This window comes from Anopheles merus, chromosome 3R (genome assembly GCF_017562075.2).
Source record: "Anopheles merus strain MAF chromosome 3R, AmerM5.1, whole genome shotgun sequence".
Lineage (NCBI taxonomy): Eukaryota > Metazoa > Arthropoda > Insecta > Diptera > Culicidae > Anopheles > Anopheles merus.
In genome coordinates this window covers 36,231,150-36,252,989 of record NC_054084.1, presented here as the reverse complement: position 1 = coordinate 36,252,989, position 21,840 = coordinate 36,231,150, and the positions used below count along the sequence as shown (strand labels likewise).

At 43.2% G+C, this 21,840-nt stretch overlaps 2 protein-coding genes across 4 annotated transcripts in view; one reads left to right on the top strand and one right to left on the bottom strand.

Annotated features, from left to right (window-relative positions):
• LOC121597641 (alpha-N-acetylgalactosaminidase-like) overlaps nt 1-21,840 on the top strand; it is a 69,641-nt gene that overhangs the window by 5,558 nt on the left and 42,243 nt on the right.
• The window catches only part of LOC121597640 (6-phosphofructo-2-kinase/fructose-2,6-bisphosphatase-like), a 71,830-nt gene continuing 50,684 nt past the window's right edge, over nt 695-21,840 (bottom strand). Inside the window, exons 1-8 of one of the 3 annotated variants that reach the window (XM_041923536.1) lie at nt 14,915-15,113; nt 5,268-5,471; nt 4,501-4,580; nt 4,034-4,417; nt 3,790-3,930; nt 3,382-3,709; nt 3,158-3,285; nt 695-1,873 (exon numbers count right to left, since the gene is read on the bottom strand). In XM_041923536.1, the coding sequence (XP_041779470.1) occupies nt 1,775-1,873; nt 3,158-3,285; nt 3,382-3,709; nt 3,790-3,930; nt 4,034-4,417; nt 4,501-4,580; nt 5,268-5,448 (1,341 nt within the window). In that variant the 5' untranslated portion in view covers nt 5,449-5,471; nt 14,915-15,113 and the 3' untranslated portion in view covers nt 695-1,774. Of the gene's footprint in view, nt 1,874-3,157; nt 3,286-3,381; nt 3,710-3,789; nt 3,931-4,033; nt 4,418-4,500; nt 4,581-5,267; nt 5,472-6,097; nt 6,978-14,914; nt 15,114-21,840 lie in introns of those variants that run through there. The other 2 variants (XM_041923535.1, XM_041923534.1) reach the window with 2 other exon arrangements.

Here is a 21,840-nt window from a genome sequence, read left to right as displayed (position 1 = left end):
CAAACAAATTACCAATTAAACATGCAGGAGGATATTTTTGAATCCAAAGCAACTGTTAATTCGGGTGCTGTAAACAAAGTGTTGGTAGTGTTGTTGAATGAAATGCCATCCATCATATGGTCATATGATGCTACATTCATTTCTTTGTACCATTACCTATCATCTATCATTTATAGACTTAATACTAAGCAATCTTTACACCATCATAAACCTTAAAATAGGACTACTATTAACGATCCAAAGGTGTGTCTTTTATTTTCCCCCTTCAAACAATGCCCATAAAAAGCGATCTTCAAGTGTGTTTCACGTTCACAAGTGGAACCATCTTAAGCATTTCTGATGCGCCACTGCAACTCCTCCCTTAAGAACGCATTCCGCATTCACGCAGGTCTTAGCAGCATGATGCCTAATTTTAGACACATCCCACTGCATCAGAGCTCCATCCCATCTTATTTCGTTCGTCTATCAGAAACGGGTTTTCGTTCAGGAAATCAGGAACGGTTCGATTCTTTTGATTCTTCATCACCCCCCACATTTGCTTACTTTATTTTCCTTTCATTATAGATTGTAATGTATATTTAAAACAATAGCTTTTTTCTTACCATTCTTTAAAAATAAACTTTCACTACCCAACCACTAAAATCTAACATTGTATGCCGGTTTTGTCTGTGTGTGTGTGTGTGTGTGTTTGTGATTTTATCAACATTTTTGTTTGTTTGCATATTGATTAAATTGTTTCTGCTCTCTGTTTGTTGGCTCTTTTTTTCCTTTGCACCATTTGTGTGTCCCCATTTTTTTACCTGAATTCCACCAGATCTTTCTTAAGTTTTGCTTTGCAAATTGATCCTGCCAATTGTATTCCTTTGCCCCCTATTGGGGTGGCTTTTTAAACCCCCCTTTTTTGATGTTTACTGTATGTGTTTTTTCTTCTGCGATCATAACTTTATGACTTCACTGTGCCGTAAACTGATTCTCGCTTGCACGCACACTAACTACCCTAGCGAAAGCATTGAAATGCATTGAAATCATTCTTCTGTACCCATTTTTTGTTTGTTTGTTGTGTGCTGGTCGTCATCATTAGCTGATTATCAAACATTTCCTCTGTGACTGTGAAAATCTGTGTGATTTGCTTTACAACCGTTATTTCAACCTCTCGTGTTGTGTTTCGTGTGTGTTTGATTTTTTTAAAACCACAAATTATGCCTCCCAACTCTGCGACGCCATTAACAATAAGCAGCCTAATGGATCTCTCTTGTGTGGCTTTTTCCACCGCTAACAAAAATGCATCATCTTCTAAAAGGCCGTGGTGCTCTCTCTGTGTGCGTACAGTGTTGCATCCTAATGAGCATCCTAAAACCGCGCAAACGTGCAACGTGCTCCGCTCTTGCCAACGCTTTGTACAAACTGTGCTGTTGCTGGAAGAACTATGTTGTGTTTTTTTTTTAATATATTGAACGATCCGTAGCCGATGCCGATGCGTTGCAACAAAAATAGTTGAGCGTTTATAAAGCGAGCACGTGGCGTCGTGTTTTGTTTGTGGCTTTTCTCCTATGGTTATATGTATTGCCGGAACACACTAGCAACCCTGAGGGTAGCGTAATTGAGATGTAGATGTAGGAGGCAGAATTACGCCGACGACGCCCTCCTACGATTTTTGTTTGTTTGTTGTACGGTTGATCGCCATCACTAAAGTACTATTATCAACGTCATGCATCTCCTCTTGCCAAGGGACTTCCGTCCAAGGGGGCTGAATTAGTGACTGTGTGCGGTCTCTTTAGCTGATCGTCGTGGACATTTGCTGCGTAAGGGGTGCATCGAAGTGAGCCGGTACGGTTGTGAGGGCATCGGCCGTGGTACGACTAGTGGAGCAGTTCTGAAATAGGAACCGGAAAAGCATATATCAGTCTCACATTTTTGGTAAATCTACATTTACTGTTTACTATAAATAATATGGGATTTTGAAATGGCTTGTCAACTGTGAATACAATTTTAAACCATATTTTTGGATCTTTAGTAGTCATATGCAGTGCTGCAAAATGTAACAATCAATGTCATAAAAAATCGAACTGAAACAAAATTCATGTCAGCGTCACGTACTCAATTGTGATAATCGGAGGTGATACTCAAAACGATTGGTGTGATCAATGCATGATTCGTGACATTTTTGCAACCAACGCTTGATCAGTCACTATGTCATGACTTTTTTTACTGTGATTAGTTCTCCAAAATATCACTGACATAGTCATGACAAATTCCGGCTGAAACAAAATCATTGTCTGCGTCACGAGCTATTCTATGATGATCAGAACTGAGACTTAAACAGTTGTTTCGGCCATACTATGCTTGGTGACATTTTGTGCAACCAACTCTTGGTCAATCACTTGGTCGTGACATTTTCTGTCGGTGATCATCACGATAGTCATGAGAGATATGCGGTGCTTGCGATTGATTCCAAGAAACAAAATGAGCATGTTTTCTCGCTCTGTTTGACCCGACAGACAATCAAAGTGGACAGAGCGAGAAAGAATGCTCATTTTGTTGCTTGGCACTACTAGCACAGTATATTCCAAGAATGTAGTGATTATCACCGACAGAAAATATCGTGACCAAGTGAGTGACCAAGAGTTGGGTGCTAAACAAAATTTCACCAAACATGCGATTGATCCACCAAATGTTTGAGTTTCAGCTCTGATCATCTCAGTTGTGTACGTGAGCTGATTTGAACTTTGTTTCAGTCATGAGTGTTGGTGACCGAAACAGTGGCATTTGGCAGCACTGTTCACAGCCAGAAAAAGTCATGTTTACGACGCCATTAAGCTCAGCTTGTCAGTCAGAGTATCGCGTTTGACTCAAGCAGTCGCATGATGTTTTGGGCATGTCATGACGCACTTTCATTGAGTATCAGCTATGAACATCCGTGGTAGTCCTCGGATATGGTCATTGTTTTCATTAGTTAACATCTTGTGATGTTCGTGACATTTTGCAGCACTTGTCATAAGTCATATAACCTCATACTTTTTACAAAAATACATTTTTTAAAAGTGACATTGTTGTCCCATACGTTTTAATCTGAGTTACTATCAACTGCATTACACACGTTGTTAACAAGCCCTTTTTTCAAAACCATCCGCAGTATTTAATGCTTTCCTTCTCTTACCTTCGGCTGGATGCGATAAGTATCTACACATTCCACCTTTAGTGGAACCGTCTCGACCACAAAATCGTACCCATACGATCGCACTATGAGCAACGTGTGCAACGGCACGTTTATGTATGGCACATCATCTGCAAACGAACAAAAAGCCGTGAGTGACCATCGAGTGGTAAAAGAACGGTTTCCCTCACTTTGATGGGACCCATAAATGCCGGTCCTTCCCTTACCTGGCTTAACACCCTTGAAGTACGCCATAATACACCGCAGCACGGCCTGGTGCGACACGACCAGCACATCGGTATTGGTCAGCAGCGCTTGCACCACGCTGTCGACGCGCTGCAACAGATCCAGATAAGATTCCCCGTGCGGGTACCGGTACTTGAACTTGTCCTGATCGCGCCACGCAAACTCTTGCGGGAATCGTTCCTGTATTTCCTCGTACGTTAAGCCCTCGCAAATTCCCGCATTAATCTCGTTCAGATCCTTGATGGCGGCCCGCGGTCCCGGGATGTTCTGTACCGTGTGAATCGTGCGCCGCAACTCCGACGTCCAGATCTGTGGGTATTAAGAGGGAAAGCGCGATTGATTAGAAAGCAGAAAGCTTTACAGGAGCCATTGTAAGGTTTCCTACTGACCACTTTGGGACGTGGTGAGTCCGGTGCCGATCCGGGGCCACCCAGCTGACGGGCCAACCGGTCGGCATACTTCATGCCCCGCGGGGACAAATCTGCATCTCCACCGATACGTCCCAACACGTTGTACTCCGATTCACCGTGCTGATAGGTGGAGAAAACACAGACACAAAAACGAAATGTTAACTCTTTATAGTCATTAAATTGCCCCTTGCCGCTTTGTGTTGTTCACGCTTTTCTTCCTTACCCGGCTGAAGTAGAACGTTTGCTGCCGAATGACCGGACTGGCCAGCACGCCCAGTATCGCCGTCTGTATGGCACCGCGTACACCGCGCGCCGTCACCGAATGGTACATCGGGTCCTCCGAGTTGTTCACCGTAATCAGTGGACCCTCCAGCGGCGAGCACGGCTCGAACTGTGGCGTATGGTGCTCGTTGCGCTCCCGGAAGCGACGCTCCCAGTCGGCGTTCTGTTCGAGCTGGCGGTAAAATTGCACCGTGTCCGTCACATTCTCCTGCAGGCATTTGTCGTTGCACGTGAACTCGATCAGCAGATGGTGAAAGACGGCCTCGCAGCAGAACGTGGCCACCGTCTGGCGGGAGGCGCGCGTCAAATGCATTCCATCGATGATCTGGGCAAAGCAAGAGAGAGAGAGAGAGAGAGCGAGATGGATTGAGTTTTTACGCAATATTTACGCGAAATAGGGTTTCTTACCGCAACATTATTTCCCTCCTTGAAGAAAAGACTAATTTCACTCAGTGTTTCGTTGGTAGCATTTTCATCCACGGTAAATACTGTGATTGAAGGGAGATGAAGAGAAATTGATTGAAAAATATTAATATTATAAATTAATGATAAATGTTTTAATTAATTTTCCAATTTGAAACGGAATGCGCATATTTCTGTGTGAAATAGTCATGAATGCTTAAAAAAAAGTGATTAATTTGTCGTGCAATGTACACGTTTAATGTATCAAAAACAAAAATCAAATAACAAAAGTTGTTTCGTACTGCTCAGCTTGCTTTTAACGAAAAACAACGACTTCCACACCACCGATGAGCGGTGAAGTAAAAACATTGACTTTTAAATCGTTCACACGTTCGGTAAAGTGCAACTGTACCAACAAACCATTGCGCGGTGGTCGCCATTGGCCTCGAAAATACCGACATAAAAAAGAAAAGAAAAAAGGGTTGTTTGCGCCGAAAGTAGCGCGGTTTAAGTGAATTCGTAATCAAACACCACCAACCAACCGACGGTTTGATGATTTTGGCCGGCAGAGAAACGTAAACAATAGCAACATCCAGCCAGCGCCTGACCTTGGTGCGTGACATTGACGAAGTTGACCACCGCTCTCTTTGGACGAAATCAAGACGAAAAAAACGCCTTGGAAGCCAATTTTTCCGGCATTGGACAATACCGTTCCATCGTTTGCGAAATGCATGAATCCTTGAATTTCGGTATCGCCGAAGCGAGGAACTCACCTTTGGCGCTTTCGCCTCGCCAGCTGAGGTGGCGGGCAACTTTGTGGGCGGCCAATGATTTCCCCCGGCAGGGTAGTCCGACGACAGTGACGACTAGGGGCGCTCGCAGTGGGCAGGGTTTGACCGTGCTGCTGCCGTTGCTGCTGTCGTTTGCTAGTAGTGTGGCCGGAACTGACGCCATCGTTGCTCCATCGCGTGCTCCTCCTGGGTCAGGGTTGAAAATAGAACAACAGAAAGCAAGGTTATAGAGGGGTTGATATGGCGTAAGGATATTCGTTGGATCCTATTACAAATGTAATTGTCAACACGTTACGGTGACGCCACCAAGTCGAGACGGAGAGCAAGAGCAAGCATGCAATTACTTTCTATAATCGATCTCTTGGCGGTCGAAACCCCAACACTCCCCCAAGAATCAAGAAAAAACAGTTCACAAAAAGAACAGCTTGGTTTTTATATGCTTTTGGTTTTGTTTTGTTTCTTTTTTTTTTTTTTGCTGCTGCGATAAGATTGGGTAGGCCCTCCACTTGACACATACATTGCGACCCCCCTCATGTCCTCCCTCGACCTGGCTCGAGGCTACCGCTCTGAACTAAACACACTTTTCTTCGTTTTTTGTTTTGTCTGGCTCTTCTTCCCTTCAGGTGTGGACACACAGAGACACGCAACTCCAGAACCAGTAAGGCCATAAACCCGTCTATAACCCGACCACAACAATGCACCTCGGGTCGCGCCGTTCGGTGGCCGTTAACCGGTTCTGACAGTTTGTGGTTGGCCCTCCCCACAACAACAACAACAACAACAACAACAAATAATGTGTTTGCTCTATTTACTTGTGGTCGCACTGCACTTATCATCGCCGTTATTATCACCGTCGTCACCTCCGTCCTCTTCCTCCTGCACGTTGCTGTCACTGTGCACGTACGTGGTGGCGGCGGCAGCCGCTACGCAGCTCATAAGAGCGATTAATACACGGATGCTGCTGCTGCTGCTGCGATGGAAAACTGAAAACAAAAGTGAAATTTCCACCGCACAGCCAGCCAGCCAGCGAACAACACTGTGCCCGACCTGTGACTGTTTGTGTGTGTGCGTGTCCTGCTGTGTGCGGCGCGGCAAGTACCGTTTTCCCTTTCGTTTTCGCTTTCGGACGGCACCACACAACAACAACAACACGGCGCAACACGGCAAGAGCACGCGTCACCACCACCACCACCACACGACTACTACACCACGAGGCCGTGCCTCACAGGGCCACCAGATATACGCGCAGAACCGCTTTTCGGTAGAAGCAGAAGTTGTGCCTTTTTTTTCTCATAAGAAGGGGTCTCTCTCACGCACGCTCTCTCTTGCTCGCTGGTCCCAAAAGGAAGATAGCCACAGCTCGGGAGGTGCGTTATGGGTGTATGCGTTATGCGTTAGAGGGTCCCGTGCGGTCGATCCGAAACCCCCTTTCGGCAAAGGTTGGCTCCTCTCTTGGTCGTCTTGGGCGCATGTGTGTGCGTCGTCCTCAGTGTTACTACGGCGAGAGCTGGGTGAGGTATGCAGCGTTCGTATGTACACAAACTTGCCCGGAGAGCCCCCGACGTGTAGGTAAGACGAAGGGCAAAGGGTTCCTCCTTGCCACGGAGGGCTTGCCACGGTATGGAGGGAGGAATTTTTTTTGTGAACAACTGCTGCAAACACTCGAAGGCAATGAACTGGGCCACTTTTACACACCCGCAATGGTAAACTAACGTTGTTCCCTCCCACTGAACTATGACGAGAGAGAAGAAAGAGAAAGAGGACAAACCCCAAACACAGACACGAACTCCCGGCAACGAAAAGTGATCGGGCTGAGAGGGCTGGTCTGGAAGTGCCGGATGCAGTTAGGATTTAAGTAATATTTTTAAGATATTCATGCTCAAGTTGTATAATTTGCATGTTCCATTTTAACAATCGAAATGTTAACAGATGGTTGGATTAATAATTCCGTTCGAACACACTTAAATTTATTGATTTATCCACGCTTTTCAGAGTAGCCCAAAGCCCAAACAATTTAAGAATTCATTTCAACATTTATTCAGCCACTCGATCCCATCCATACTCGATCGAAGCGGGAACGATCGAAGCGATTGTCCAAAATGACATAGAATAATATGGTTTCCTTGAATGTGTTTAAAACATTTTGTAACATTTTACGCATTATTTAGCAGGGAACTCATGAAATAAATTAACGCAACCGTTGTATCTAGGCAACGGCAGCTATCGTTCCTCTTCGATCGAGTTTGGGAAAGTGGTTGATTGACTATTTGCTTAATTCATTTCAAGCATTTGCCGTTTCTGTTGATTTTGAGTGGACTTTACCTAACACTTTTCGAGTTGAGGCAGATAACTAGGACTATATAAACTTTTCTTAGTGGATTGCGAAAGGAATTTCGCTTCGGAAAATCCAGTTAGAAATACTATTACTTTAATTTATCAAATTTTAACATTTATCATAACATTATGGTTTAATGAATTACACAGTTCAATTTTCAAAACAGTTTAGTATAATTACAAACAAATAATTAATTTAATTGTCTGTAAGAGCCGAGAACAATGAGCAGAAGCAAACATTCCTCCTTGGTGGCCACGCTTAGCGCCTGAAAGTATGCAATGCACTCGCAAAAAAAGAAGATTGAACTAGTTTGGCTTACAAATTATTTTCATTGATCTCAATTGTTTTAAATTCGAAATAAATCATTGGGAAAGTCTAAATTAATTTATTTTTTATTGTAATTTTATTAATATAAAGTCTTCACTTCTGCGGTGTTAGGTAACTTCCAAATCAACCCTTGTCATTCGGAGAAGCAACACGAATGCGTGCGTACGCCCCACAAACAGAGAAATGCGTACAGAAGTATATCTGGGTTTGGTTTGGCGCGATGAAAAAGAGCGCGAGCGCCCCCGGGTGCGTTTGTGAGCGTGTGTTAATTCTTGAAATCAACCAATGAAAAAAAAAAACCAAGGTAGAGTAAAACAAACAGCACACAACTGCTGTTTTGAGTACCGGTTCTTCCAACGCAAACGTCAACTAATACGCGCTATTATAGAAAAGCCTGATTTAAAATTACCTGCCAAAAAGCAAAGATTTATACATTTGCCTGAGGTTGTAAGCAGCAATATTTGTCAATAAATTCCTTCCAGCAATTGTAAAAAGCATTAAAAGCATGGGTGAAACAAATGTTGCAACATTCTTACCAACAATAACTACTTCTATTTGCCATTATGTCTCCCATTATTAATTGATAAAACGGGCAAAGTGGTCGTGATATAAGCAAAATATCATTTTACAACCAACATAACGTCCACTTTCTGCATTACTTTCTTTCAAACAGCTAATATGTTTGTGATGGTGTGATAATGCTAGCATTTCTCTCGCCGAACAAGAACTGGCAGACAGGCTGTCGCTGTATTGTCTGATGCTTTGGCTCCTGTGACAGTTGCTCAATTTGCTCTCTTTCTGGGTACGCGTACGTGGAGACCCCTCTAACGTCTAATGGTCTTGCAAATGGACAGTGATGGTGCGCATGTTCCTTAGTAAAAAGACCATTAGGATCGGTTCGGGCGGGGAGAGAGTTTGCCTTGGTCTTGGTAAAACTTGGTTGTCTGGTGTCGTGTGACCGCGGAATGACGCTTCTCGACTGCTTCCTCGGGAGGACGTGCCTCCCAGTGGTTTCGCGATGTGTAAAATGTTTACTTTTCGAAATGTTTTTTTTTTTATTTCCTTTGCAGTTCTATTTTTGCACAATGTAACACTTTGTTTTGCTGCCTCTTGCTTCCTTTCTCCACGGTACAGGAGGAGGGGATTATATAAATAGAACTTTTTCTCCCACTTTCTTGTCACAATTAAAGCTGCATGCATTGGCTTCGGTTACTGCTCTCTGTGATAGTCGTTTTTTAATTCTTTTTTAACATTTTTATTATTATATGATTTTTTTGAATTAAAAATCATACTTTTGTTTAAAACATTTACATTATTTCTTAAATTATCTCTATTTGTTTTCAATTAAAAATAAAGAAAAGAAATTCTATGATCCTCTTTGTCTATGAATCTTGGCGCTACCTAGTGACCATGTTTGCGTTCACTTGCACCTTTCAATGCGTACGAAACTTCTTCCCCCGCCTCCCCCTTCAGACTTTCTCAATGTCTGTCAGACCTTTGCACTGATTGCACCACCGGAAGAACAAGTTTCTCGGAGCGAACGAAAAGAAAATTAAACGATCAACGTTGCCTTGGGAAAAGCAACGTGCCGCAGTGCAGACGGTGAAGGTGATAAAAAGACGTCAACGGGGTGGGGTCGGGTGTATAAAATATGTCGTCTGATCGAGATGCGCCGGATGATCACACACCACCCAGTACACCACTATCACCACCCCTGAGTGGAGTGGACTGTGTTTTTGTGTCTCTTTTTTCGTTATATGGTACAAAGGTAGATCTCGTTAAGTTTAAAACTAGATTTTCATTGAAGGAATGCTATGATTTACATCGCCAATTGAATTTTATTTTTATAAAAAAATAGGTTTACATATTATTAAAAAGACTCCAGTGAACACAAACCATATGTGAAACTAATTTATCAACCGCTTTTACTAGTTGTAATAGATAAAGCGACATGATACAGTTTACGCTTGGTTCACTATCATAAACCGCCCCTAGAGACAGACGACCCGATCTCGGTGGTAATGGTAACACACACTATTGGCGTGTATAACTTGGGGTTGGTTGACACACCGGTGTAACTTTTCAACGATACATTTGCCGTCTGAATAGAGTGCACCTCGGCAGGAGACAGACTGCCAGCAGCAGCAGCAGCAGCAGCAGCAGGAGCCGCCGTAGAAGTCTTCCTGCTTGCCATATGGCCAGAGTCAATTTTCTTTCGCCAGTTGCCGGCTCTTTTGGAACACATCGCGCACGAAGCGGTGGAAAATAATAGTAAAAATAACTAAATAAACCAGATTTGTTTCGATACTCTCCTGCACACACGGGGGCACAGGACACACACAAAGGGGAAGCGATTAGGGAGGGTGGATGGGGTGAAAATGCGTTCGATAATTTCCTGATAGTTTTGCTGCTGCTGCTGCTGCTGCTGTGCGTGCGTTTAGGCCGACCGATTGAACCGAGAAAATAGAGTTTTGCGCGCTACATATTTATGCATTTATGTGCGTACGACAGGAGGGATGACCGATAGCGATCGGTGGGGGAAGGGGAGAGATGCTTATGCAACTCGGCTGATCGATGTATGGTGCAGAGTGCCACCAGCACACGAGTCACAGGTTAATGTGAGGCGATCAAAACAAAATCAATCTTTGCTTGGACGGAATTAGTAGGAAGTGGAAGAATTAAATCTCTTAAATCTCTTTTACAGAGACCTTGATGCACAAGCCTGAGCCATCTTATGTCGTTAGCATATTAGAAAGTAATTTACAGTCTGAAATTTCTAAGCATTATTTTAACTATCAGTAACAGGCCGAATTCGTAGTACAGTCGTCAAGCAGCATATATTTTGTCGTTCTGCAAAGAACATATAAAACGAACGATAGCTATTCTCACAATCCACGATGTGACCATTTGAAGGGCGTAAGGATGAGCCTATCCACTGGATCAAAATCGCAAGTTGATGGACGATACATATTTGGACCAAAGAATGGCATCATTATTGATACTAGGACCCAGGCTAAGTAGAATGACCGAGACACAAACCAAGCCACTTTGAAGCGATTAACACTAGAACCAATACTAATACTAAGCCTGTTGCGGAACTGCTGATACTAAAATACAGGATTGATTCTCATCCGAGTCTTAACGCAAGTAATCCTCAAAAATCAGTACAATTACTGGATCTAGGATAGCAAATGAGACCTAGACAATGATACATTTCATTTACTTACGGAAGGATAGTCTGATACGGCCGTAACCTAGGCCGTAATATTGATTCAGAAAATGGCCAAATATTGAGACACTCAGTCATTCTAAACTTGACACTCAGGATTTAAAATCAACAAAGATGATCTTTCAAATGATGTCAAATAATCAAGCGATCATCATTGATACTACATATTGATTGATGTCATAGCTATGTTCGCTCCTATAGTTGTGTACGTCCCCGAATTTGGAATAACAGTTGTACACATTGATACGACTTGATCGCTGTTGGGTTGATTTAAAACCAGGAACACAAAAAAGCTGGGCTAAGAGCTCTTATCTCCCTTCTGCTTGTATGTTATTCTAATGCGCAAAAAAATAAATATCACAACACACCACCACCTCCCAACAAAACCGCATTAGCATATGTATAATCGAAAGAATTATTAGCGTTTTCGCTCCAGAGAAGAGCCCCGTTAATGCTTCTTCCATGCAAGAGCGGGGAGGTGGCAAAAAACCAACCCCAACGAAAAGGAAGATCGGATGGAGAGAAATCTGTGTTGACCTTTTTCTGTTCCTTTTCTTTTCTTTTGCTGCAGCAGCACAATCCTTCTACCGTTCGCCGGTTGTTTTTGCCCCTGAACTGATTTCCCTTAGCCCAGAGCGGAGGGGGCAAGGTGATGTACAGGGAGACTGTTTGCAGACTAGCTGACTGGCTGACTGACTGACTGACTAACTGACTGACCGACTGAACCGGACGTCGTCCTAGAGGAGGAGCGACGCTCCCGACGAAGACGACCAACGTGGATGGGATAATTTCCCGCCCCGTTTACAGGGAAGGAGGGTTGAAGAAGCCGCGCGAATCTCGGGCGTTAGTGGTTTAGATAGGACCCGCGGCCGTTTGTGGGTTAAGATAAGAATACATTATCGTTGCACGGCGTGGAGAATGGTCGCCCGACAATCAATCGCAAGCTCACTTTCTCGGCTGCGGCTCCGGGAGTTTGTCATTGATGAAAGTGAGCTGGAATGACGAGATACAGAGTGAGAGAGGGAGAGAGAAACACAGTGGTTGTGGTTTAATGCGTTATACATCTCCTCGTCTCCCGGGCGATGGTTAACGATTTGTGGCTAGCATAAGGGCTGAGCAGGTTTTGTCAGCTAATGAGCCTAATGTGCATCTTCACTAACGGGCACTGGGTGGCTGTGTTGTGTGGTGTGTGGTTTAGGTTTGCTTGTTATAGTTTGATCACCATGGATCATCTGATTCTGTTAACAAGCATGCAAGCATGCAGTATTATTGAAGTTCAAATTAACGCTCGAAACTGATTCTGGAGTCTCTTCAGTAAAATACGCATGTTTTTGTTTGTGTACCAACATCACTGATAAGCTGCTAGTTGGTAATAGCACAAAAAATCCAAGACAATGGATTATCAATCCTGTTTATGGTTCCTCCGTTTCCTTTCACATCATAAACATGGGTGCTATTTTTAAAAAAATCGCTCCAGTTAAACCAGCAGCGGTCCCATCACCGATTCACGTACCCATAAAACAAGCAACAATAAACCAGTTATTTAACTGACCTTCTGGTAGGTTGCAAAACCGTTCGTACGTTCTCATACTTTATCTGATCCAGAGGACTAGTGTTACTGGCGGATATTGCTGTTCTAGGTGCTAAAAGCTACACAATTAATGTACGTAACACTGCACCGCCATTGGAAAGTGCCATTTGATTTGCCAAAATTGTTGCAAAATAGCTCTCCAATAGGGAAACAATAAAAAAGGGTTGTGGTGTGAGTGATCTGAGTGCATTTTGAATGCAACATTTGCCTTCTAACCCCCTGATGATTGGCAGATGCTTGTGAAGTTTGTTATTATTGGAGCAATTGCACTGTGCACAGATCTCACACCGTTGGCGGTGGTAGTTTCAGGTGTAATTGATTTAATGAAACTGGCCACCCGCCATATTTTTGGCAACCTTCTCTTGCGAATTTCTTGTTCACTTATGATGCATCAGCGGCACTAGCATCCGTACATGGAGGCGCGCGCGCGCCCGTGCATACTGTTTTCGTGGGGTCGATAATTTGCGCGGCCTTGCCCTAAAGAGCAGTGCCCGTGCTCTCCGTGTGTGAAAAAAAACGAAAAGAAAGGAAAACGACTGCACATTGATGTACACAATTCTGCTCTTTGGCGGCAGCCGTCGTCAACTGCTTCACTGTTGTCGCAAGCGAAGCTAGACCGACTGTCCGCCCGGCGTTCGGTAAAATGTAGGCAAAGTAGGCATTGCAGCAGCAGCAGCAGCAGCAAACGATGCACAACGAGCGTATTTAATAAACACCGAAACACATCTGGGCCAGAAGGATGGGATCAAATGGAAAGGGAGAAAGGTGAGGTGGTGTGTAACTTGATCGGTGAGTAACGCCAGCAAACCGACCCCCTTGCTATTGGGATTGCAATTTGAGTGATCAATTATATCGTCGTTACTGTGCTGTGCAGTGCTTAGACAGATTGGTTGGTTGTTGGTACATTCAAGCGTTCGGGACGCAACAGTTGCGCATGTTGCGCGATGAGGGATGAATGTCGCACCGTTACATCGCGCAGCAATAAGCAAATGCGTGTAATCTATTTACAATAAACCTTTTATTTTTATTTTATTTTTTTTTTGTGGTTCCATAATGGAAAAGCACTTTATTGGTATTTTTACTCTTATGTTCTCGTAAAATGCGGATTGGATTTCCGTGTTGTATTTTTTTAGTTTAGTAATTGGCTATAATTTAGATTAGTAGTAGATCGTTCGTAAATTTAACTTTGTCTCAGAGGTTTCGAATGAAAATGTATACAAATATTATTTACAATAAAAATATTATTTACAATTAAAACTGATCCATAATTACTAAAAGTTGGTAATGAATTAAAAAATAAAAATGTGAAAATATTTTTCAATTTTTCATAAGCCGTACCACTTTAAAAACAAAAATGTCTCAATTTTATTGTTAAAAATTGCACATAAGATCAGCCTACCCCGTGTCTACGTTCATAGATTAAATCACTTGATTGTAAAATGAGTTGGTTTTTTTGGTCTTGTTGCAAAATTATTAACCTCCTATTTGTAACAAATAATACGCACATAACAACTATGCATTCTTCAGATGATTTTCTCGATTGAATAATGAAGAAAATGTCTATAATATTAGTTCATACGATTTAGTATCATTTTAAGATAGATTTTAGATCCTACAGATATTTACCGGAAAACAGGGAAAAAAGGCTTGCAGTGCTTGTCTCTATGGAGAATAGAAAGTGAATAGCATACAACAGGCAGTTTATCAATGCATATTTTAGTCTTTTTACCTTTTTTTTACACATATCTGCAACAGTTTTATATTGAATAAAACCACAAAAAAATTGCATTGCATACCTTTCACGCGCGTAGTATTGGACCTTTCGAGCGCACTTATACTGAAAACAAAATAGTCTCTCCTCTTATTGCTGTGAAGAAAAGATTTTAACCACTTATTCCCATCATCAAACCCCACTGTGCCAGCGCACCCGGGGCACGCAACATGCCGCGCGGGTCGGATCGCAGTTTGGCTTTCCGTTTTGGCTGCCGCACTGCACAATCTAACCCTGGCTCTCGATCGCAACGGTCGCGGTTTGAGAAGCGTTTAATATCCACTGCAAGTGCGCGTGTTTGTCTGTTTGGCTGTGTTCTTATTTCCAACCAACAACTCAGGTGTGTTTGAAAGTCTGCTCAAGATAGGACACGTACCTCTTCTGCACTCGGATCACACAATTCACGGCTGTGTTTGTTACGCGATCGCGACGTGTTCGTTCGTTGTGTTTTGTTAGCGTGTTCTAGTTCTAGCAGCGTCTGTCTCTGGTGGTAGTTACGCATTAGAAGAAAAGCTTACTCCGCGCACCGTTTAACCTCTATAAACAGCTCCGGACACACGATCGAATAAATCGTGACCGCGATTCACTGGTGCAAATTGCTCTCTCACTGATCACACACACTGATCACAGCGTTCGACCCCCAAAAGAAAGTGTGTATTTCTATCGCGCGCGTTTGCTTTCCGGGCTTGTGCTTGTGTATTCGTTCTTATCTACCCAGCAGAGAGCCACTCTTTCTGTGTGCGTGTGCGAGCCACTCCAACACATAGCTCTCTTATCTCGGCAATTGTCCGGGCTTGACATTTCGGTCGTGCAGCAAAGCAAGCTCAGCTGGATAGGCGTTATCAGTGTGAGCAAAGAGAAAGAAATTGGCAAACTCCACACAACGATCGTCCCGCTGCTGAAAGGGCCGACAGGAAAACAGGGAAAACCGCGCGGAGGGCTAATCGATAAAATAGCAACATAAAAATAAAAACCAACAGTGCCTTTAGGTTGGGTTGATCCAAAACTTGTTTCGTTTCCGCCGGAGAGCGCGCAAGAAAACGGGAAGTTGGCCGTGTCGCGCGAAATAAGTGTACCAGCCAGAGTGTCCCCCCTTTCGCTACTACTTCTACCCCTGAGGATAAAACGTAATCCACTGCCTGCTCCACAGCGCATATTACATCTCTATCGCCATCGTCATCGTCATCATCAGCAGTAGGCATTAACGTGTCTGAGTTCCGGGGTATCTTCACCGGGAGCGACATACATTCATCCGCGCAAAAGGTTTGTAGTGCACATTTTATTTTTCACGAAAAGATCAGCTATACATTCGTCCCCATTTCCGGGGCGAGACTGTGTGCGGCGAGGAGTTTTGCAAGCAAGCGAAAAAAAAAACAACAAGCGCCACAAAGGACCTCTTGAAAGTTCAATCAACTTGTGAACTCACAAGACTCCGCCGCCTTCGCAAAGGCCCCGAAGGAATGTTGAGGAATGTTGTTCTTGCGAGTCTCTCTTCTTGGTTTTGGCATTAGAATGGGCACGTTGAAAGCATGTGTGCTAGTGTTCGTTTGTGTGTGGGTCAATCGGTGGTTCTTTTTTTAACCTCCTAACACACGACTCCCTCTTAATATATCTTGCAACTCACTGCCTGGAGACTGCGATCGCTTCTTTTTGTCGGTCTCTCTCTCTCTCTCTCTGTGAGCTGTACGATCGCCGCGTCTGAGGGCTTGTTCTTGGGGTCTGGTCGCAGCATAACGGGTCGTAGCAGCAGCAGTCACCAACTTCTCCAACGCGTATGATCCAATGGAGTTGACGGTTACGTCAATCCGACAAGGGAGGAGAGTCCCGCGCAGCTGAAGGGAACTGGAAAACCTGTTTTTTCTCTCTCTCCATTTCTTTTATTTTATTACGATCACTTGTCTGCCTTTTTTCTTTGGTTTTGTGTGTGCCTTGTTTTTCCATACCTTTGTACGTGTGTGTGTGCGTGTGTGTGATGAAGATGGAGGAGCAGCCCAGCACACACGTTGGGATGGACTCGGAGGAGGAAAGAGACGACCAAAGGGCACGGGAGAAAGATCGGACAATCTTGCATGTGCGCCCACTCTCGTCCCAGGTTGGTCGATTTCTTGGGCCGTTAGCCGTTTGCCTCGAAACTTTGAAATGGTTTCGATGGTGGCGGCGGTAGTAGTATTCTGACCGGCTTTTCAGACGTGTGTAAAAGCTGTTCGTAGGTGATGTTTTTATACAAATAATCTAGTTTTTTTTTAAATATTGTTTTTTACAAGATTGTGAGCTGTTTTGCCATTTTCGCGTTGTATTGAAATGTCCAAAAAAATAAACCTCCAAACGGGTTTTGTCGGCCCGGTTGGGTTACAGGCCGAAGATTGCTGCGATATGGTCTGTGGGTTCTGTTTTATTCCAGAATGCATTTTTCGCTGGCCTTGATTCCCCGGGCCACCGGTTCTTGGTCGTACGTACAGGTTCTCGCTAGTAGTGTGCAGGGCTGGCAATATATGAAAATGCATAATAAAAATGGGCAACACCCATATGCAACGCGGTTCATTCTTGGCGAATGGTGTGTGTAGTGGCAGGGTTTGTAACCAGGCAGCGCACTTGCGGGCCGGTTTCAGAACAGAAGAAAGGCTTGACCCTGAGAGAGGATTCGCGTGTGTTATCTGACGCTGTTACTGCACGCAGCTGTGCACATTTTGCAGTCGCTGCAAGATAGATATAGGGGCCCGGTCGTTGATGCCATTGCTGCTGAAGGGGTTCGCGTTAATTGTGTGGTTTTCATGCATGAGCTGTTGCATGCCTTTTTATGCTGTGAGAACATTACAACCACCATAGGGTGCATTTGTACAAGTAAAATGCTATAAAATTGCATTTAAAATAATTTTTATTAATTTAATTAATATTTTTATAGCGTTTTTTTTTGCTTGTATTGTTCATCAAAATGTGTATTTGCTTTTGTCTTTTAAAACTCCTTCGACCACATTTGAACCCCCGTTATTGAGCAGCTCTTGCATAACGACTAATAATTAACACACTTAATGCAAATGCACTTTTTGCTTGTGTTGGTGCAGAATGGACGCCAATTTTGTGAAATTGCAATTTCCAACCAACAGTTGCGATGATTTCAATTCAGTGTTACATTTAGAAATAAAAACAAGCACTAAATCACAGACACACCTTGATAAGCAATTTGAGTGTGGAAGAGGGAAGACAATAAAAGGCAGAACAAAAATGAAAATAAAAATGCAAAATTAAGCTGAAATGATTGTGTCTGCTCGCACAATCTACTCCATTCGGCATTAGCATACAGAGTGCAGGCAGAGCGCGAACAACAATGCTTCTGAATGGTGGTTAAATATCAAGACTAAAAATTGGAGCAAAACAAAAACTAACCAACCTTCGCGGCAGAGTCGTACGAAAGAGAAAAAAAAAACAACCAAACGAAACTTTCAACCTACTTCTTTTTGGGAAGGAACCTCGCAACTGCCCAGTAGAAAAAAAAGTGAATTAACCCAGGACGTGTGTCCGCTCTAGAACTGGGTTGCAAGTTGTGCAATGCTGGAAAACGTGTGTGCAATTGTTACACAATTAAACTCAACCAAAAAATAAGAGCCCTATTCTCTCTCTTTCTCTCTGCCCGACAATTCAAACTAGAACAATTGAAAGTGAATGAGCATGGTTTGGGTTTGCTGGTTCTTAATTAAATCATTTCCATAGTCCAACACTCTCTCGATCTCGAGCTGCGATTTTCGCCATGGGAAATGGAGCGTGTCACACACACACACCGTCTGTAGCATGGCGTCTATGTGTGTGTGTGTGCGTTGGATTACGGTGGCACTGCAGCAGATAAAGAGGTGCATAATTTATGACCATTTCCGAATTGCATAACCTTCCCCGAAAAACAAAACACCTCAGAGCGAATTAAAGCCTGCCAACCACCCTGGCGTGCGCGACAACAACGGTGGCAAATTTAAATTACTCATTCAAAAGCTCATGTTTGTGAGCTCGACACACTCGTTTTCCCCTGGATTGTACTTGGGGGGGAGAGGGGAGGTGTTCACGCTTTTAGGAGGTGTCTTTTCCCATGACAAAATACGCCAAAATGGGCATCAAAACGATTAAGGGTGGAGAGTAAGACTCGAGACCGGACGTGAAGCTTTTTTGGGGAGGTGGAAGGGTTGTGTGTGTGTTTTTCGCAGTTTTCGCTTTTTTTGGTCTATCTCTGTTTCTCTCTTCTTCTGTCACACTATGGAAGCAAAAAATGAACGAATTTGTGCTATGTTTTTGGTTAAGCAAGCGGACAGACAGGGGCAGTAGTTTTCATTGCCTCCTGGTTTTTCACTTTCAAACGTGACGTTCACGCAGCCCAAAGCAGCCCGTGAGCAATCGTGAGCATGACACTTTAACGCATATTTATGGCTGGTGTGGCGGAGGGTCGTACATCAGCGGAACTACTCGGTTCCATGCGCATAAGCTTCCTCTCGGTGAGAGAGTAACACGGGAGAAGCGAGCGCAGAGACTAATAATTAGCATTCTAATTGAAATTTTATAACCAAACCCTTTGAGTTTGTTTGGGTGTGTGTGTGCCAGGGTTACATGGGAGATTTTCCACTAATTTTTCGGAGCCGTTAGTTCCGGACGTCACCTCCGGAGCCCATTTGGAGCTCATCACTATTATGACAAATATACTCCCTCACGCTTGCTTTTGCCTCCGTTTTTGTGGTTTTCCTTATCTTGACGTTTGAATCACAGATTTAGTGTTCAAATTAAATGAAAGATGCAGTTGAAGAAGAAACGGCGATAAAATATGAAGCGAAAACAAACAAAGCAAAACAAAGCCTGTAAGCGACGACTTTAAACTATTACTAAAACATCAAAAAGTAGATAAAACCGAACAGTCGTGACACTAATGTGTTGTCAAGTGAGTGTTTTCAACAACGAATAGAAGTGGATGGATAAGTCGTCGAGAGTAATAACTTCATTTTTATGTATTTGGATGTGTGCTTAATCGACAATGGCAAAGTTAGGGAATTTCCTCTTTCCTTCTTTCTGGTATGATATTGTGATCATCACTTTTCAACCCCTAGAACAACGGGCGAGCGAAATTCACTCAACTTCAATTAAGCTCGTTTAACTCAAATGGTTGTTGAATAAGAAACCGGAAGAGTTGCTGCCGGCCATGTAAGTGATGTGGGATTCACTGGAGATGAGAAAGAGATGGAACGCACGCTCGTTAATGTTTGAATGGGAATAGAACTTGTAGCAATGTTGGAGCTCCGACTTGAACTTGGGATTCTCACTTACGGGCTTTAGTGGAGAATTGTTTGTCATTCATATTTGTAGAAACTATGCACAAACTAAATTATGATAAATTCCCATAAATATTTTGTTATTGGATGATTGATTCTTCATATCTGGTGTGATCTGATTCATCATCATCATCATCATCATATTGTAAACGAATAAGATTCGAAGTATTCACAGAAAGTAACCCTGAAACGTATATTGCACAACTTTAAACTGAAATTGAATACATAAGACTTCAATAGGTTCTTTTGCAACTTAATGAATCTTCAGCAATACATCGAATCTCTCTAGGCATTGATGATCTTCGTAGTATAGAGTTTTTTATGTAAATTGATTCAGAAGATGCCACAAAACGTTAGTGCTCAGGTCCCATGCTTTGAGAGTATGCATCACTTCTTTGCCTTTTATGGATAAAAATTCTGCAATTCCATTGTATATTTAAAAACAATATAAAAAAAAACATTCTAAATTATCATGAAAATAGTACTAGTTTTTATTCATTGAATTATTGGTTCTGTGATTAGAATTATTGAATTTATTGAACTTTCTGTGATTAGAATTTGAGTCACGCATTCTGAATCACTCAAAACAAAGCGATTAATTAACAGCAAAGAATTGAGTTTGTCCAAAAAGTAAGGTGACATTGGATGTAAAATTTAGCGCGCCAAAAGTAGCCCCATGTTTTTATTTTTCATTTGTCAATATGTATGTTTTTTACATATCTGCCAAATTTCAAGTCACTACATCATCCCGGCTAGGAGTGACAAATTGTTTTCGAAGCTGCGTCAAGTACCAGTGTCGTCGGTCCAGGTCCAGGATGGTCTCCCCGAAACGGTCGCCAAACGTCGTCGCAAAAACTAGCCAAACCGCCGGATTTTGAAAGATTTGGCACCAGACGAATCTGGCTATTCAACAAGCTAAAATTGGGTGCTAGTTTTTGCGACAAGTAAATAGTAAGTAGAGTAAATAGACAAAACAAAAAAAAGATTAAAAAAAAATTAAAGGCAAAATTTAGCGGTAATCTAGCTTTAAATCACGTCAGCCAAGATTGTTTGAAAAATGTGTGATTTTTGACATTTTTTATTCACAGGCAAATGAGGCTCTTCACGATTCAAATTGCAATCGATAACGTTGGAAAACAGAACGAAAATAATGAGTGCAAATATTGCAGCTTTGCAAATCTCGTTTAATTTTTCATCAGTGCTAAAAATCAATCCAACTTTTTACTATATAAAGACTTCCCACCAATTGATGTTGCGCTTTCTGTACTACACCGATGAAAGCTGCCTCTAAATAAAAATCAACGTCTCTATTAAGAAGCAATAATCGTCCCAACATTCCACTGGAAACCACATTTTTGTCACATTTTGTCCCGTCGTTGGACGCACCAAATTCCAAGCGTGAATGTGTGCCTAAGCCCAGACACGGCAGGCACCGATCAAAAACCGGACTCAAGCGTCAATCATGTGTGGTGTGCGCGCGCGTTCGCCGAGCAGTTCCGAAAGCAAATCCATCAAAAAACACTTTGCACATGGCTCGCTCGAGGAAGTCGAGGGGAGGTCGGTCGGTTACGCGTCTCCACCGAGCAGCAAACAATAGAGCGATGTGTGAATGAGAATAATGCCCGTCGTCCTCGCGAGATTGATAAACGATCGATTTACTTGCTGCCGATGGTCAGTGCTGGAACCGCCCGGGTGTCGGAGTGTCAGCCAGCCAGCCGACAGATTTCGATTTCGAATCAATTTCATCCGATCGGTGACCGCGCGCGCCGGCAGGTCACCGCTACAGTGCGCCTTGAGTGAGGGGAGGGATGGCGGTGAGGCGTGGGAGATGGGATGAAAGTTGATCCAAGAAAGTACAAGCCCGATCGCCCGACTGGCCCCGCGCTTTGTAGCAAAAGTGGAGAAGTGCTTCCAATCGACGATCGCAGCGCAGAAGTGATCTCGCAGATATCGCGCCGTTGGAAAAATCGACTCACTCGCAGTGGTGCTTGGACCAGTTTTC